Below are 19,189 nucleotides of genomic sequence, written 5' to 3'. Positions count from 1 at the left end.
TCAAGGGGAATAAGGTGAAGACACGATCTTCTGGGTTAAATCTCAGCCTCCCTAACCAGACGTACAGTTGTCACAGCAACTGGAAACTGGTATACCAAATCCTTGTCTTCACCAAGCAACTGGTTCTATCCATCCTTTCCCTTTACTTACAGTTTGTCTTCGTGAAGTCATTGCTTGCTTGCATGATCTGAATGTCTTCTCTGTTTGAAGATTGTTTACTGTTTGGCTTCATATTGTCTTCCATCTCGATCCTTCCTACCTAGTTGCTGATAATCTTTGTGCTTTCACTTCATTGCAATCTTGACTATGGCTTGTCTAGTGTAGTCTACCTTCTGATGCGTATCAATAGGTTCATTTTTATTGTTTGTCTTCAAAGACCTCGTGTTTTGAAGACTTTCATAAAAATCGCCTATTCACCCCCCTCTAGTCGATAACTAGCACTTTCACTTGGGCTCCCAAGCAGTTAGAGGTTCCTCCGAAAACTTCCTTGTTTGTGGTGTGCTCTGAAGAAGTTTGTAAAGATGTGGCGGTCTCCTTCAAGACCACCCGAGAGTGATTTGAGGCTCATCCGTTGGGGGTGACTCAAAAGAGAATATAGTGAGCCTTCGTTGGCGTTCTACAAGCTTTGGCTCCGGCACCACTCTAAACGGAGAGTAGCTCTTCCCCAAGGAAGAGTGAACCTCGGGATAAAATCCGCGCCCTCGTCTCACTTGTGGTTAATCCTTTTCTGCTCTTTACTTTGCTTTGTATGCTTATGGGCTTGTTAATGAGTCTGTTGCCTAGAATATTTAGCTTTAAGCTTGCTTGCCATATAGGTTGTGTTCACCTAGTTGCATATCCAGTGAACCCTATTTATCCACTTAACCTTAAAATTGACAAGTAAGATTAAAATTCGTAATCATCTATTCACCCCCTCTAGTTGAACACATCGATCCTTCTAGATGCCCCCTCCTAGCTTATGTTGAGAGTCTCTTGAGTTAGTTCGGGCCCCGCCCGATCTTGGACCATCTCTACCAGCGGAGCTCGTCGGAGATGTGAATGGGAAGGTGCTTGGTGCACTCATGTATATAGTAGTGGTAAGTTCTGGTTCCCTTAGAGTGGTCTTGGTGTGACTTTTAGGACCGACGAGATGCCAATGAGGAGCATGCCGCTTGCGCGTGCGAGCAGCGTGTGGCGGCTTGTGGTGGTGCTTTGCCTGGCGGTGGTGGCGCGGTGCCATTCGTTGCTGCTTGGTTCATCACCGACGCGGCCTCCAATAAGCTCGATAGGTGCGCTCATTTAGAGGAGGATCCATCCCCTTTCTCTGCTACTTCAAGCTACCATGGATGTGGATGATTTGTTGGCAAAGTTGGGGGGATCTGGCTCCAGGAGATGGGTTTGGAGAAAATCAGCAGCGACAACTGCCCGTTGGCTGCCAGTCTTCCACGACGAGCCACTACCCTTTCTAGCCGAATGGTGACAATCAATTGCCTCCCAGCCAAAAGTGCGATAGGGGAGGCAGGTGCATCTTCTACATGGAGTTCGAAGCGCTTGAGAGCTGCTGCAATGGTCTTGTCGCCCCAAGTGGTGCGTCCCCGACGACGACGAGGCTTCATCTAGGAAGAAGATGTAATGGACCTGATTGTAATTTTTATTTCTAGTTTAGGGTCCTTCTTGTAAAAGTCAAGGGCTTAGGTGCTATTTACCTTTCATGTGAGTCCTTGTGTGGACTTTGTGTTGTAACCGCCTTACTTTTAATGAAGCTCTAGACCCTTTGTGGCTTTTCCTGTTCAAACAATAATAATGCTCAAGCCTTATTATATTTATGAGAAAATTGCAACGCTCTAATAATCCTACAAAGCAAATAGATAACCCAGAAACAAAAATCATACTCCTTCCATTCCGAATTACTTGTCGCAGATATGGATGTATCTAGATGTATTTTAGTTCTAGATACATCAATTCTTACAACGAGTAATTTGAAACGGAGAGAGTATTTTTGAATATAAACTCTCTACATTTGTAATTGGTTTGACGAAGCCTTTACGGCCGTTTCGTCTTGTAGGCCGAGGTCCTCCACTTGGGGTGTGTTTGGTTGGGTGTATGAAGGATGCATGAGCCCAAGAGTTCCCTTCTCGACCCACTTTTAGGTGTTTGGTAGAGTGTATGGAGGATGCATGAGTCCACACTAGTTTAGCACAAATACACTAGGAGCATGCATGAAAAGAGTATGCATAAAAAAGGATATTGAGTTGAGCATGCTTGAAGAGGAAACAACTATGCTGAGTTGAGAATGTAATCAAACACACCGTTGGTGGATTGGCGAAATGGGCCAGCCCCATTGTTGGTACTTTGTGCGTATCGAAGCAGAACCGCGCAGTCCAACGGCTCCCATAAAGACGGAGACCCGGGCCCCACCTGCCATCGACCCACATCACGTGAAAGGGAGGCCCCAACCGTTTCCAAATCTGTGGCCGTGCAGGCGTACGTGTGCGCAGTCGCCCGCCCAGCCCACCAAGTGGGCCCGCCTCGAGTCATAGGCAACCACGCGTCCCGTCACCTACCCGCCAACCCGGTAACCGAGCCGAGGATCCGAGGACACGTAACGGCAGCCGGGACCACACGTCAGTCATGCAACTAGAACCGAATCCCCGTGAGGAGACCACGCCAACACAGAGCCGCAGCCGGGTATCCCCTCGACGAAATCGCTCCGGCCACGCAAGCTCCCTCACTGACAACGCGGGACCGCCCCCGCAGCCAGGCTGCCCGCAGCCGCGCGAGTCGCCTCGGGGTGCCCGTGGCATTTACGGCGAGGGCACCTTTCACGAGGCACGAGCACGACGCCCCGAGGCCCAGCCCACTACGACGACACGGTGGGACGCGACAGACAAACGGGCACCGCGATTTTTTTTTACACAGAGAAGGAAAAGCAACCGTCTCTCTCTCCCCTCTTTCTCCCTCCCTCCCGCTGGCGGATCTGAACTCCCCCCAAAATCGTGACCCGAGAGAAACCCTAGCCCCCAGAGGTTTTCCGCCCCCACGACCGCCGTGGCGCCTCGCCGGAGAGCTCGGCCCGCCGCCGACGCCGGCGCCGGCCCGTCCTCCCCGGACGCCGGCGACGATGCGCCGCTCGCCGGCGACGACGACGCGGCCGCCGGGGCCTCGCCGGAGGCTTGCGGCGTCGGCACGTCCGAGCAGGCCAGGAAGGCGCTGTCGCTGCGCTCGCCGTTCGACGGCGAGGAGGCGGCCGCCCGGAACCCTCTGCTGCCCGCGCGGGTCGCCAGATGGGCGGTGGTCGGCGACATGCGGAGGAAGCACAAGAAGGCTCAGCCGCCGGACCCGGCAGCTGCTGTGGAGCAGCCCAAAGCGAGATCCAATGCTTTCTGGGACAGGATGGAGCCTTATTTCCGGGATATGACGCTGCAGGATTTGGAGATGGCAGAGCCCAAGCCTCTCTCCAGTTCCAACTGGCTCGATCCATGCCTTCTTGTGCCCTTTGTGGGCAGTGGCAAGGAAGTGTTGCGGAGACATGTTGATCCGTCTGATGTGGCCGTGGTCGCCGAAAACTCGAGTTCGAACTCGATAGAGGTGGAGAACGGCATGGTGCATAGCAAACATGATCCACATGAGAGCTCAGATTTTGTTTGGAACAGTGCGGAGCTAGTCAATAGCAATGGGGCCAGCAGAGATCACTGTGAACGGGATATGCAGGAGGTGATTTTGCACCAAGACGAGCAACCGGTGGTAATTGAACTAGATCCAGGCAAGAGAGATGGTGTTGTTTTACCAGGCCTCAGCCAGAATCCGGACTCCTCATTGAGTTGGCTCCTGGGAGCAAGAGGACGGGCTGTGCTCACTTCGGAGCGCCCAAACAAGAAGAGGAAGCTGCTGGGTGCAGATGCTGGGCTTGAGCAGCTTGTGGTCCTGCCACCCTTAGAAGGTGACTCTTGTTCAAAGTGTGATGTATGTTGTTTGGGAGAGAGTGATGCTGCCTCCAATAGGATGCTCCAGTGCAATCGCTGCAAGGTGTCGGTGCACCAGAAGTGTTATGGTGTGCAGGTCGAGCCAGATGGCTATTGGATGTGTGCCTTGTGTGAACGGAGGTTGACACAGAGTGATGCAGGCAGGATTGCGTTTATGCCTTGTGTGCTTTGCTCAACGGAGAAAGGTGCTTTGAAACCTGTAAAATGTGAGCCTGGTGGAATTGCAAATGGGGGCAACCTGAATTTTGCACACTTGTTCTGTAGTCTATGGTCACCGGAGGTTTTTGTAGAGGACATGGACTCAATGGAACCTATCACAAATATCGAAGACATCCCAGAGAAGCGGACAAAAATGGTCTGCACTATTTGCAAGATTATGCGTGGTGCATGTGTTCGATGTAGCCATGGTATGTATTTCCACTCTGTCATGTAGAAGTGTGGTCCTTGTGTATACCAGAAAGCCTCTAATTTATGGGATACATTGCACCTCATGGTATCGCTCTATAGTGAAATTCTACTAAATATTTCACCTAGTTTTCTGTCTTCTTATGCTGCTTTGTCGCACTGAAATGGTACCTTTTCCCCCTAGTCCCTTCCTTGCTTTCTTGTGGTAAGGTCTATCATAAACTTACCACGTGTTGTCTGAAATGATTTATTATAGCTAATAACTGGCAAATTCACAGGGATCGAGCAGAATCAGAATTAGACCAGAGTATTGTTTGATTTGCTGGTTTGTTGCGATTACTTCTTAGGAGACAGAAGTAGAACCGGTTCAGAGACTAACAGCAGAAGCAAATTTATAATTCCTGCAAAATAGCTGTTTCATGTTGAACTATTAATCACTCTAATCTGCTGGCAGAAGGCTTTGCAAGGTTGCATAATACTTGCCAATATTGGTCATAGGCAGGCTTTGCATCTTGAGGATGGTGTTCCAACTAAGAATTTAGCTGTTTGAACTGCGGTATTTGATGATTAGACTTTTACTGCTTTTCGGGACATTGCAATCTGTATCTATACCATTGTTGACGATGGAATGTAACACAACCCTACAAATTTTAATTTAAGAACATATAGATTGTGTAGGACAAGAAACATGATGTTTGATGAGATTAAATTGCCCTCCGTTCAATATTCTTGGAAAATTAGTGACCTGCTTTATTTGACAAGCATACTTAATATGGTACTTTGGTTGTACATGGCCGTAAAAACATTCAGTTCTTCTGGAATGATACAATCATGGAAACTGTTAATGGCAAAAGGCCTACGGGTTCCCCTAGGTTTGTTCTGCTCTTTGTGCATATCTTGTTGCCTAAAATGGCTCTTATCTAGTTGAGGTGATCTGATCTGAATTTTGAAATGTGTGTGTTTTTTTTGGTTGATTCTGTGAAAAGTGTAATGTGTGCTGATATTAACTTCATTAAGCTTAAAAACTCGAAGACTTAAAGCACTTGAGAAATACATGCTTCTAAAATTTCTAATCCCCCCATCCTGGGAGCCAACCTAAGCAACACGCTTCTTCAAAATGATTTTTAGGGAGGGGAGATCCATGCACAGGCATATATGTAAACTAGCCAACAGTTTAAATTGTTTTGCATGGGTGCATGAGTAGTAACACTTGAGTATATGCGATATTTTAGCTGTGATGGTAGTATGCCCTAATAACATCATAAATAACTAGAAATAGCACCAAGCGCTTCGACGGAAGTAACTTGGTGAAAAATCAAGAGCATAAGAAGTACGCAATCAGTTATGGTCTGCTACCCTACTGCCATTATAAGAAGATTCGTTTTCTGATTGAAATCTCAGAAACTTGAGAGCATGCATAGTGAATACTAGCCCTCTGGGATGTCATATGATAGCTATTCCATGATTTAAGTTAGCATGTCAAGTGGATTTTATTTCTTCAGGCTAGTCATTGTTCTCTAACTTTGTCTCATTCCTGTGGTGATAGGAATTGCCAGTGTAAGAGTTTTTATTTTCAACTATGGGGGTTTTAGGGGTTTCTGATGTTGCGCTTCATGAAAAAAACCTTTTGCCTTGGTATGAAGAATAAACATATTTTCTGGAGAATATAGTTCGTATAACATGGGAAAATTAGCTTATTAGATTATAATTGTTGGTGTGAATACTAAGAAGACGCATAATTTGCTCTAGGCAGCTCCTTGTAAGCTGAACGGGTAACTATGGGCTCTGCTGTTCTTGTTGGTATTCTTATATCAAGATGACAGAACAGTCCCAAATTGCTGAACTCTTTGGAGCAATTGCTTTGAGTAGATAATGTGGGCCATTAATTTTTTTTTGTGTGTGTGGATAGACATTGTTTTTGTTTTGTTGCTACTTTTAAAATTTGTAAGCCATGTTTAAAGGCATTTTCTTTTGGTTTTAGATATATTATGTCCGTATCACAAATAAGACAGTTTGGACACTGACACCGCCAGGTGTTCTCTTGAGCGTTACTAGGCGTTAGGTGACAAGCAGAATACCTATCATTAACCACTGCTATGCATGCGTTTAGGCAAGATAATTGCTAGGCAGAGACAAAACTAGGAATTTACACCTAACACTTTCTTTAACCTTGTTGATACATGTTCCTTTTTGGTTACTAACTACTTATTTTTTCCAGGGACATGCCGGGCTTGCTTTCATCCTATATGCGCAAGAGAGAAGAAGCATCAGATGGAGATATGGGGAAAATCTGGGCTTAAGAATGTTAGGCTATTTCTTCTCGTATATGCTGTTTGCCTTGGTTGTTTATGCTTGCTAATAGTTTTCTTGTATATCTGTTTGTAGGTTGAGTTGCGTATATTTTGCTCGAAGCATTCTAGAGTCAGAGGAATCAGCTCCGTACACCATGTCAATGGTTTCGCTGAACAGGATACCGCACAAGTTGGGCTGGATGATGAAAACTTTGCTCAAATAAGATCTAAACGCAAGAGTAAGGACAAATTCATGAACTTCACATCCATGAGCTCTAGTTTGTCCAGCCAAAATAAAGCGCAGACAACAGAGCTGGTTACGTCAACATGTGCTGTTAGAGCGACGGAAAGTCAACAAGTTCAATGCACAAATATGGTTGTTGATCAGCCTACAGGAGCTGGGAATCTTGTGAGCAGTTCTGGTGATGTTTCTACATTTCTGAGAAAGGTACCTGCTAATCTTACAGAGCAAGATTTTTGTACAGATGTTTGGTTTTATTACTTAAGTGGGTTTTATGCTTGTACTTCGCAGCTAATTGACCAAGGAAAAGTTAGTGTTGGTGATATACAATCAGAACTGGGTCTCTCATCTGAATCGTTGGAAGCTGCTCTTGTGGTAATTTATATTGGATTTATGTACTTTATATAAACTGTTTCTCTAGGTTGCATGTACATAACTTCTCCTAAACATGATTGGGTCCATTTCTCAATGTGCACTATTTGTTTTTTTCTGATAAACATGGTTGGTAAAATTTGATAGTCTTGTATGAAAGACATAATGCTAGAGATAGAGTTAACTGTAATTTATGATTTTGACATATTCTGTAGTTCTAAGTTATAACAAACTTTATGTCGACTGAAGCTTAGCATAGGCATGTAACTAGGTAGGATAACAGTTACACGTGTTTATATCTTATCTTCTAAAAGTATGTATAGCTGCGTCTATGTAGTGATGTCATAATAATATTTTACATGCTACGTTGTCTAGGCCTTAAATCCTACTACCTCTGTTATTTTATATGGGTTTTTATTCCTTGGCAGCCTGAAACATCCACCTTCTCCCCTGGTCTAAAGTTGAAAATCATCAAGTTGCTGCAAAACTCTATTCATGTGCCTTCTGTTCAAGTGAAATCTCTAAAAGAGGGTTCTGTGGCACCGGAAGGTAACAAACTAGATGCATTTGTGCATACAACTAAGTGTGTGAACAGTATGCTTGTTAATTTTGCTGATTCTTCACCCGGTTGTTCCTCAAGATGTACCTCTGCTCTTCTCTGTCCATTGCGAATAATGATTTATGGAAATACTTATTCTTGGCAATATTACTAGCCATGGCAATGCTGTGTTGTTATCTTAGCTTTATCTGGATATAAGGTATGGATGTGTGGTATTGAAGATTGCTATGCATTTTCTGGCCCTTGATCTGGGAATGCGACATGTTTTTAAAATACAAGGCATATTTTGAGCATGCACAAAGGATTTTTGAAGAGTGTAAAACCAAGAGAAAAACAAAAAGCACTGACCCTGATATCCTTCTTTAAGTTCCTTGGGAATTGAAGAGAGACTAATTAGCTAGTTGAGTCTTAGAAACGAAGAGAGAAAATGCGTCTTAGATGAGGCAAACAAGTGAAAAACTCAATAAAGTCACACGTGTGCATTATTTCTGGAACTAAACGTGGAAAACTGCCAGCCTTACAAACAGAAACACAGCGTTTGTTAGAAAAAGAAAGGAGTTCCTCTATTCAATCAGTTGAAATCAGTATGGTGCGTTAAATAATTACACCAGTGTGCTAGTAGTCTGTTACTACTTACAGTTACTATGACCATTCTATTAGCTTTAACTTTTGACTGTTTGAAATACTCACTTATTATGATGTTCCTTGAGAGTTGAGTACTTGAGTGTAGGGTAGCCTGGTAGTCATAGGATTAAATCTCAAATTATAAGGAATCTGTTCGAGTATTTGATTTTCGGTATTGTAGACTCACTTCTTTCGATATTGTGGACAGGTCCATTGGATAGAAGTGAAATTAAGAACGTAACTGATTCACAACTTGGCTCAGAACTTGAGGAAGGCATCTCTTCATTTGATCATTGTTTTCCGGATGGTGATAAAGCTAATAAAGACACTGATTCAGTTGAAAATTGCGTGCACACTTGTCATGATGGTGGTGACGACCATATTTCGCGCCAGCCTTTTCTTACGTAGGGTTCATCAACCATTTTATGCTTGTCTTTCTTGCCCACTCTGCACAGAGGCAATTTGATCTGTTGAACAATCTAATCTCGTATTTGCTTCATGCAGCATTGATGGTCATGACTACTATATTCATCCATCTATTGAGACAATGTTGCAGAATTTGTGCGACCATATTCCGAATCAAAATAAACAGGCTGAACATTATCATGGTATTCGTTTTAACATCTTGCCATCAATTAAATCACATCAGTTACCATAATGATATTTACATCTCGTGCTTATAATCTACTTTCTTTTGTCCAATTTAAGTAGGAGAATTATCCTACCCTCCTCATGACCAAAACCTTGGTGGTTCACCAACAAAACTTGAGCAATTAACAGATATAGTTGCAGTTGATCAGGCTTCTAAGGCAGATTCATTAGGTATTTTGGAGCATTCACCCCATGACGAAATAGAAGGAGAAATAGTTTATTTACAATCCAGGCTACTCAATGATGTTGCTGCTGTGAACCAGAGATATGGTAAGGGCGCATTCTTTATATTTGCTAAGTTTATTTGTAATTTTTATGGTATTTATTTTTACATAAGTATCGAATCATTTTGGTTGCTGTCCTGTTATATTTATTTACAGATATATCAACTGATTGGTCTTGAGAGTGCAAACTTAACTGGATAGTTGAGTAATTTCTTCTGCTTTCTGAATCGATGTTTCAGTTCTCATTATATCTTGCAGAAGATCTTATGCCTAAGGTTGTCCAGAGTCTTCCTCAAGAAATGGATTCTTCCAATAAAAGAAAATGGGACCATATCATTGTGAATCAGTTCCTTCGTGATATAAGGGAAGCTAAGAAACGCGGGAACACAGAGAGGAGGCACAAAGAAGCTCAGGCTATCCTAGCTGCAACTGCACCTATTGCTGCACCCACCTCAAAAGATGTAAACATTCGGAAAGAGACAGAAAATGATGCTGTGCCTGTCAAACAAGAGGTTTATACTGTTCTTGTGCTTGTTTCACTGATCTTGTGCTATGGATATTCATATTTTTCTTTTCGTTGTTGCAGAGTATTACCAAAGTCCATGCTGGATCTTTAAGAATCAGCCAATTGACTTCGTTGCCACAAACAAAGGATCCATCATTTTCTAACAGTAAAGTCTCAGCTGATACTAATTTTGGCATTTTCGATCTGGCAAAATTTTCCAAGAAAAATGGTCTTCCATGTGATGTGTGCATGCGACGTGAGACTGTATTGAACCGAGTATTTCTCTGCTCAAGCTGCAAGGTGGATTTGCATCCCCCTTCTTGTACTTTTCTAATGTTGCAGTTCAATAAATCATTAACCCCACACGTTTTGCAGGCTGCTGTCCACTTGGACTGTTACCAGAGTCGAACGAATCCCACCGGCCCCTGGAAGTGTGAACGTTGCCAAGAGATGCTATCAGATGCTGTCGTGTCGGATAGTCAATCAGACTGCAGTGGTTCAAAATCCTGGTTGGTGCAGTGCGGTTTGTGCCATGGTACATCAGGATCTCTTCGGAAGACTACAAACGGGCAATGGGTTCATGCTTTTTGTGCCGAGGTACTTCGTCTGACATCTTTATTTTTCATATTGTGGCCTTTGCTTAACTTATTGACATTGTTGACTTCGTCAAATTTCTGTAGTGGCTCCTGGAGAACTCATTCAAAAGGGGACAATGCAATCCAGTAGATGGAATGGTACTAACCTCTTTCCAGCATCACACATGCTCATAATTTTAATATTGAGAAATAAATACTTAAATAGGTCATCTTCCATAATTTTATTTCATTGTTTATATATTGATACCATCTGAAGACATCTATTATAAGTTCCTGCTAATTATCTTATTGTAATATTCTGACTACTTGGATCTATCTAAGGAGGGTCTTCTTAAGGGGAAAGACACATGCTCGATCTGCCAACACAATGTTGGCACATGCTTGAAGGTCTGAACTTGTAATTATTTGTTGGACCTAATCTCTAATGATAAGACAAACCAATTCATTTTTGCTATGTTTTTCCTCTTTCAACCATGCAGTGCAGCACCGTAGGCTGTCAAGTTACTTTCCACCCTGCATGTGCTAGAGATGCTGGTCTTTACATGAACACAAAAAAGTTTGGGAGCTTGTGGCAACACAAAGCATATTGTAGCAATCACAGTATTGAGCAAAAAAAGGTAAGTGTTGCTTTAAGATGTTTAGTTGGATATCTTTGATCTGCAACAGAAAACTGGTTTCCCTCAAAATCTGCCTTTTATGGATCTGCTAGTACAATAGAAATGTAGTACTATAACATTCTTCTATAGCAGTCTTATGTTAACAATACTCTTATTTTCTTATTATTCTTCTATAGCAGTCTTATGTTAACAATACTCTTGTTTTCTTATTTGTAAACTTTCACAGGTTGACTCTCAACAATATGGTCCTGCAGAAGTCAAGATCATGAAACAAATGAGGGTAAATGTGTCCATTGCATGCTTTATGTAGTTCTGCTTTGTAGGTATTAGCTGGAAACCTGAAAGTAGCACTATGTAAGAACCTTAGAATTTGAATTTATATGCTAATATCTGTGGTATGTGCCATGCGGGCAATTTTAATAGTTACTAACGAGCAGCTTTAGTTTACTGCTAAACTGTGTATCCCAAGCTGACCAGATTAATGTATGTGGCTATCAGATAACTAGTTGTCGTAGGGTTTACAAAAATAAGAACTAAGAGCGTGTTTGGTTAGTGGCCTGGCCGCTGCACGCCTGGCCTGGGCTCTGCCTGAAACCTGCCTGGTATTTGTTTGGATTGTATCCTGAAAAACAAGATGTCTGCCTGGCCTGGGACTCCTATCAATATGATTAGCCTGGCCCTAGACTAAAAAATAGAAGAAAGTAAAATATTACTGCCCAGGCAACATGATTAGCCTGGCCGAGGCGTACTTTTTCCTCCGACTGGCCATCTGCCTGGAAGCAACGACCAGCCATGAGCGGTACTGTTCATTGAGTAAAATATCTTTAAGCACTAAATGACAAAATGACCATCCAGGAAAGGAACCAAACACATGAGCCCTGGCAAGCCTGGTCAGGCAGAAAAAGCTCACCATCCCAGGCTCAATTCAGGCAGCCGTTTTTACCAGGCACGATGTCCAGGAAAGGAACCAAACAGCCCCTAAATTGCTTTTGCCTTTAGCTTTTTGCAAGCTGTAGATGCTTTTTAGGCTATTTATCTGGAAGTTGAGAAAAATATTTTTGGAAAGTATTATCTCTGGACCAGTTTGAAGCAATTATGATGAAGAAATATGAACTCCTAATTTATTTGGATTTTGGTAATGTGTACTCAACGCTAGCTTGAAGCCAGTGTTTCTATTGCTGGTGGTGGCATCCGTGTTTTAAGTGTTATAAACAAGGTTGTTTCCATAGGTTAGTATTCGATGAAGCCTTAAACGCTCTCTGTCCTTAGGTTAGTATTCGAAACGCTCTGTCCTGAGTTGGCTTATCTTTAGTGTAGATCATTATAAGTGGCACTAATGACTCTGCATATATTACTAACACAAGGCTTGTGCAGTAAAAGAGCACCTTCTGCTTACGAACTCTTTAGGGTTAAACGTGCTTTATGCTAACGTAATATTACCTCTCACGTGGCAGGTTGAATTGGAAAGATTACGTCTTCTTTGCGAGAGGGTTGTTAAAAGAGAAAAGGAGAAGGTACTGTATCTGTGATATGCATTTACTTTTTGTGCCTTTTGGTTGCCCAGAAAACTAGACTTCATCAGGCACTAGTATGATCTCTTCGAGAATTACTGGCATTGTTCCTTTGTGCTAGTAGTGATAGTGCTGATTGACCTGCATCATTTGATTTCATAATTATTGTATTATATCTGATTTTCCTATCAACGCCTTAGTTGTGGATATTTTTCTACTGAACTATCCCTTCAGTCTCAAGATCTGAGTACCCCACATATTATATCAAGAGTAAGTTGAACTTAGTATACTTTGGTGAGCAATTGATGCATGAACATAGCGAGTATAAATTTGACCACACATACTCAGACACTTAGATATATTGAACATTCTAGTACTTAAAAAAGTTCCCCAGATACCCGCCCCACAGCAACATGTGACTTGTATCTTGAAACAGAGTGGGTTGCAGCAGAAGAATTGAGGACTGGTCCCTTCTCCTTTTCCATAGATTTTTATGTTTGCAGATATGTTCTTTTTTACTTACCAATGTTGGGCTTTAATGACCCAGTTACTCTGTTGTGGTGGGTCGGCATATTGTTTCAAGGTGATGAACGGCGGATACTTAAGATTTATCATTCAGGGAACTGGGTTGCAGGTTAAAAATTACTATGAACCAGGTTCTAGTTTAGACTTCTTGACAGGCGATCCAAATATATACTGTACTGTTTTTCCTGTCCAGGTGATTTGGTACATATCATTCGGTTGTGAGACATTTAGAAATGGGGAATTCAGAAATAATATAAGATTCTGGGTAGTTAATTTCAAAGTGAGTGGGTGTGATGGTGGCTACAAAGAGATATGCTATTAAACAAAACGTATTAATTATTAAATACTCATCTGAGATGCAGTAAAGAGTATACTTCAAAACATCAATTGTATACAAGGTTTGTTGATGCCAGTTTATATGATACTTTGTCATACATTAGTTGTCTAGCTGCAATAGTTATGGAGTTTTTACATGCCAACTTTTTTTTTATATCAGAAAGAGTTGCTTGTATGTGAACATGATATACTTGCTGTGAAGAGGGACTATGTTGCCTTCTCGATGCGGGCTTCATGTTATACGCCTGCACCTGGAGCAAGTTCAGAATCTGCCACTACTTCCGTTAATAACAATTCATATGGTGGAAAAAGGCAAAGGTCGGATGATATCACAATGAGATCAGATGATGTGACAGTGGATAGTACTATTCCCAGGAAACACACTATCAGGTTCCCAGTGCATAGCAAGGACACTGATAGGAATACAGCTGACAGTTCGACATCAACAATATCATATAAGCGTAAGTTGGATGATGTGGAATCACTCGCTCTTAAGAATCTTCAAGAAAGAGCAGCTACTGCCATGCAGAAATCAGAAGATGGAGAAACAAAGTCAACAGATAATGCCATGCAGAAATCAGAAGACGGAGAAACAAAGTCAACAGATAATGCCATGCAGAAATCAGAAGACGGAGAAACAAAGTCAACAGATAATGCCTTGCAGAAATCAGAAGACGGAGAAACAAAGTCAACAGATAATGCCTTGCAGAAATCAGAAGACGGAGAAACAAAGTCAACAGATAATGCCTTGCAGAAATCAGAAGACGGAGAAACAAAGTCAACAGATAATGCCTTGCAGAAATCAGAAGACGGAGAAACAAAGTCAACAGATAATGCCTTGCAGAAATCAGAAGACGGAGAAACAAAGTCAACAGATAATGCCTTGCAGAAATCAGAAGACGGAGAAACAAAGTCAACAGATAATGCCTTGCAGAAATCAGAAGACGGAGAAACAAAGTCAGCAGATAAAAAGGTTCAGTATTCCGCAGTTGATTTATATTCTGTTACATCCCCTCATTGCTGATATTTGAACTATATGACGTTGCAGCATGAGGAAACAGCTAAAAAGGAGCCCGCTATCACATCTGACCAAGCTGTGTCGCAGAAACAACACCCTCCAAAGAGACTTGTTTATACTCGCCGTGGCTCCTCCAAAAAGAAGCAACGGAATCAGGATGTTGTAGTACAAGGGCCTGTTGGTGGATAGCAGCAGCGTATCGAAGTGGCTCCTTCCTCCATGGCCAGGGAACATGGTTTCTTGCCCAGCGTCCGAGAAGCAGATTGCAGCAAGCGGGGCTGGCCAGTGTTACCATCTCATCACACAGCCAATGGGGCACGGACGGGCGGAGGTTATAAAATGGTGTGCACCGGGCCCTGCAGTGTGATTTGAGCTTCCAGCCAGAAGGTTTTACCCCCTGAGCTGATGCCACTCAGATGACGTGGCGGCATGGGTGAATTCATCCACTAATTAAGTTATCCGAGGGCAGATTTTGTGAAATATGCTCTGTACGTTTGTCATCTCTGCAGTCATTAGTTTAGTCTTGTAACAGAGAACAAGTAGCTACATCTGGTGGATGATGAAAGAAGAGGGAGGGGGTAGTAGGGGGGTTGTCACTGACTGACATCTGTAGTTGACAAATTGACTTGTGTAGTTAACGTAGGCCATCCATCTGCACATGAATTATCTCTGTACAACAGCAGCAGCATATGTAGGCCCGAATGTACACAGAATTTGGCTGCTCGGTTGATGAGTATGCGTGTGGGTGTGCTTACCTTAGCCTGTGACCTTTGAGACGAAACGTTGCCGGTTTCATGAATCCTGGTAGAGCATAGCAACTTGATGTTTAAACTGTTTGCAGTTTCAGCTTCCTTCCATATGGCACTTGTTTTTCTGAGAAAACCGAGCTGCCATGCGGTGATGTCCTACTATTATGCGTTGAAAACGTGATGGATTCCATTTTAATGCCACCTCCATCTATATGTTTGTTCCAAATGTCATGATTGAGAATTGCACCGTGCAGCCATGGCACTGGCAGCATCTCCAGGCCTGGCGTGGACTTTGATGCCCGCATCTGGACTGACCATACGCAGGCATGTCAACGTCCCCAACCTCCCAGTCTCCTATAGATTACGATCCCATATTCCTAATGTCGTCGATCCCAAGGCCCTTGCACCCACACCTGCGATTTGGCACCGGCACGGACTTTGATGCCATATGTCATCGACTCGCCCTTGTTTTGGCATGTCAACGTCTCCGACCTCCTAGATTATCATCCCAAATGGCATAGACTATGAGGTCCCAAACGGCAGATGTGCGGAATGAAAACGCCGGATTCCCGGGACTGTTTTTTTCAAAGAGTTGGGCTTGTAGCAGTGGACATAAGTTAGGTCGCGGATTTTGACCCTTTTGCACCTCAAAGTAGGCCTCGTATTGACCTGCCGACAAAGCGCCGAAAGCTATATGCATCTTCACTGAGCCTTTTGGCGCATGGCGACTTGGACGTACCTGCGGTGATTTTTGACCGACGACTTATAGTTAAGCTACAGAAACAGTAGATGTTTGTTACTAGTAGGAAGTTTTTGGTTGCAGATTGGTAACGCAAACGTAAATGTAATTGGATTACACCGTTAATGTAAACGGTATGGGCAAAAATTATATCACTTTGTAAGACACTTATTTTGAGACGAAGGGAGTACTTTGTTTGGCTACCTACGTTGTAATGTTAATGAATACCTTGGACAACATCGTTCGTGTCTAGGGCCTGAGAGCGAACAACGACAGTGACGGCGGCGCCGACGGCGGTTGCAACGACGGCGACTGGTTGCGGCGACGGCATGGATGGCTGGTAGCGGCAGCAACGCTTTAGCCAGAGAAAATCACAGAGGATATAGCGAGGAGGGAGACGGGCTGTAGCGGCTTTCGTTACGTACAATTTCGACCGGTAACAGATTTGTACTAGGCTGGGATCTAATACCATGTTATGGGATTACGGAGCAACCAAAACAAACAAGATTTGGGGGTATCCGTTAACACTGTAATCAGGTTATGATACAAAAGCACGAAGCAAACACCTACGTAATGTTCATAAAATCTTTGCGTATTATAAACCGGCACGGCCACATGTCCCTCCTCCTCCGCCTGCCGCTTCGGCGGCGAGATTGCATGGGAACCCTAGATCTGTGGTGCGGCATTGTAGTTAGGTCTTTTAAGGTTAGAGTTTGGTTCCTTAGCGACAGTGTTGTGGTGGCGATAGTGGTGCAGTTTGGGTCAGCAATAAAGTTTCCCCGAGTCATGGTCATTTAACTAGGGACATAGGTGAGGCTACTGGATCGTCTGGTCGTTGCTCTTATGAAGTGATGGACCCGGTTATGTCCTGATGCTATACATGTGGTCTTTGAAGGCGTCTTATGACGGGGTACACAATGATACTTCGTATCTTGGTCCTGTGGCTCCTTCTCCGACGTGTGATGTTCCTCCAGTTTACGCGTCATAGGGGAGCTTGTGAGGTTAGGTCCCCTGAACCCGTCTGACTGGATGGGTGGTCTTCTAGTCTTCTTCTCCGGGGCGACGGTTTATTTTTCAAATCACTATCACCGCCATCTTCTGGCTGGACCGACGACTTCCTAGCCGTTACGTCAACATTTTCCTGATGATGTTTGGAGGAGCAGAGATGACATCGAGCTTCGCTCATGGCGCGTCGTCCATGAGTGTAGGAGGAAAGATGGCGTCTTTCCTCCAGTAATGACACGCGTGTAATTTTTAATTTCTGTAAGGACGACCTTGTAAGGGTTGATCGACTTTATGAAGGAAATATGCCCTAGAGGCAATAATAAAGTTATTATTTATTTCCTTATATCATGATAAATGTTTATTATTCATGCTAGAATTGTATTAACCGGAAACATAATACTTGTGTGAATACATAGGCAAACAAAGTATCACTAGTATGTCTCTACTTGACTAGCTCGTTAATCGAAGATGGTTATGTTTCTTAACCATAAACAAAAGAGTTGTTATTTGATTAACGGGATCACATCATTAGGAGAATGATGTGATTGACATGACCCATTCCATTAGCTTAGCACCCGATCGTTTAGTATGTTGCTATTGCTTTCTTCATGACTTATACATGTTCCTATGACTATGAGATTATGCAACTCCCGTTTGCCGGAGGAACACTTTGTGTGCTACCAAACGTCACAACGTAACTGGGTGATTATAAAGGAGCTCTACAGGTGTCTCCAAAGGTACATGTTGGGTTGGCGTATTTCGAGATTAGGATTTGTCACTCCGATTGCCGGAGAGGTATCTCTGGGCCCTCTCGGTAATGCGCATCACTTAAGCCTTGCAAGCATTGCAACTAATGAGTTAGTTGCGGGATGATGTATTACAGAACGAGTAAAGAGACTTGCCGGTAACGAGATTGAACTAGGTATTGGAATACCGACGATCGAATCTCGGGCAAGTAACATACCGATGACAAAGGGAACAACGTATGTTGTTATACGGTCTGACCGATAAAGATCTTCGTAGAATATGTAGGAGCCAATATGGGCATCCAGGTCCCGCTATTGTTTATTGACCGGAGACATGTCTCGGTCATGTCTACATTGTTCTCGAACCCGTAGGGTCCGCACGCTTAAGGTTTCGATGACAGTTATATTATGAGTTTATGAGTTTTGATGTACCGAAGGAGTTCGGAGTCCCGGATGAGATCGGGGACATGACGAGGAGTCTCGAAATGGTCGAGACGTAAAGATCGATATATTGGACGACTATATTCGGATATCGGAAAGGTTCCGAGTGATTCGGATATTTTTCGGAGTACCGGGTAGTTACGGGAGAAGCAATGGGCCTTGATGGACTTTAGTGGGAAGAGGAAAAAGGGCCAAGGGGCTGCTGCGCCCCCTCCCCTATAGTCCGAATTGGACTAGGGAAAAGGGGGCCGGCCACCTTTCCTTCTCCTCTACTTCCTTCTCCCTTCCTCCCCTCTTGGTGGACTCCTACTAGGACTTGGAGTTCTAGTAGGACTCCACATCCTGGCCGCACCAAGCCTTGGCCGGCAACCTCCGTCCTTTATATACTGAGGCAAGGGGCATCCCATGGACACACAAGTTGATCCACGTGATCTTATTCTTAGCCGTGTGCGGCGCCCCCAGCCACCATAGTCCTCGATAATATTGTAGCGGTGCTTAGGCGAAGCCCTACAGCAGTAGTGCATCAAGATCGTCACCACGCCGTCGTGCTGACGGAACTCTTCCCCGACACTTTGCTAGATCGGAGTCCGGGGATCGTCATCGAGCTGAACGTGTGCTAGAACTCGGAGGTGCCGTAGTTTCGGTGCTTGATCGGTCGGGCCGTGGAGACGTACGACTACATCAACCAAACGTTTCCGTTGTCGATCTACTAGGGTACGTAGATCATACTCTTCCCTCTCGTTGCTATGCATCACATGATCTTGCGTGTGCGTAGGAATTTTTTTGAAATTACTACGAAACCCAACACTTTAATATATGGCCGTTTGCACTTTTGCAAAACAAAAAGAAAAGAAAAGTTATGTACAAGCTTAAAGAAGAGCAACACCTCATGCCAGGCACCGGCGGGAGCAACATCTTGAGACCGTGGCATATGAATACAGATGCCTCATGACAAAAAATAATTTGAAGCATATGTGTTAATTTTTTCTCCCCAATACAAGCAATACTAGTGAACCTCACCAAAGAATAAAAAATGACTCTAATTACACATGCATCCCTCCTCTCCATTTCA

The 19,189-nt window shown here is 43.6% G+C and overlaps 1 protein-coding gene across 3 annotated transcripts; it reads left to right on the top strand.

The window, feature by feature from the left end:
- Positions 1–2,885: 2,885 nt before the first annotated feature.
- Positions 2,886–15,191, top strand: LOC125525736. Of its 3 annotated transcripts, XM_048690743.1 has the most exons (19): positions 2,886–4,369; positions 6,586–6,671; positions 6,753–7,106; positions 7,191–7,274; positions 7,700–7,820; positions 8,663–8,858; positions 8,959–9,062; positions 9,163–9,375; positions 9,588–9,841; positions 9,916–10,134; positions 10,210–10,431; positions 10,515–10,568; positions 10,752–10,817; positions 10,910–11,047; positions 11,274–11,327; positions 12,502–12,561; positions 13,580–13,958; positions 14,004–14,392; positions 14,468–15,191. In XM_048690743.1, exons 1-19 carry the CDS (start codon positions 3,283–3,285, stop codon positions 14,624–14,626), a joined length of 4,239 nt encoding a protein of 1,412 aa, XP_048546700.1. In that variant the 5' UTR covers positions 2,886–3,282; the 3' UTR covers positions 14,627–15,191. The 3 variants fall into 3 exon arrangements, with proteins under 3 accessions (XP_048546700.1, XP_048546698.1, XP_048546697.1); XM_048690741.1 differs by having other exon boundaries at positions 9,166–9,375; positions 13,580–14,392; XM_048690740.1 differs by having other exon boundaries at positions 13,580–14,392.
- Positions 15,192–19,189: the final 3,998 nt, after the last annotated feature.

The sequence above is a fragment of the Triticum urartu genome, chromosome 7 (genome assembly GCF_003073215.2).
Source record: "Triticum urartu cultivar G1812 chromosome 7, Tu2.1, whole genome shotgun sequence".
NCBI classification, from domain to species: domain Eukaryota; kingdom Viridiplantae; phylum Streptophyta; class Magnoliopsida; order Poales; family Poaceae; genus Triticum; species Triticum urartu.
This window is presented reverse-complemented; position numbering and strand designations above follow the sequence as displayed.

Excerpts from the sequence above, each read along its gene's own strand:
- LOC125525736 (XM_048690740.1), top strand. The coding sequence starts at position 3,283 with ATGCGGAGGAAGCACAAGAAGGCTCAGCCGCCGGACCCGGCAGCTGCT. Across the intron at positions 7,275-7,699 it reads CGTTGGAAGCTGCTCTTGTG|CCTGAAACATCCACCTTCTC; the intron begins GTAATTTATATT and ends ATTCCTTGGCAG. Across the intron at positions 9,842-9,915 it reads CTGTGCCTGTCAAACAAGAG|AGTATTACCAAAGTCCATGC; the intron begins GTTTATACTGTT and ends TCGTTGTTGCAG.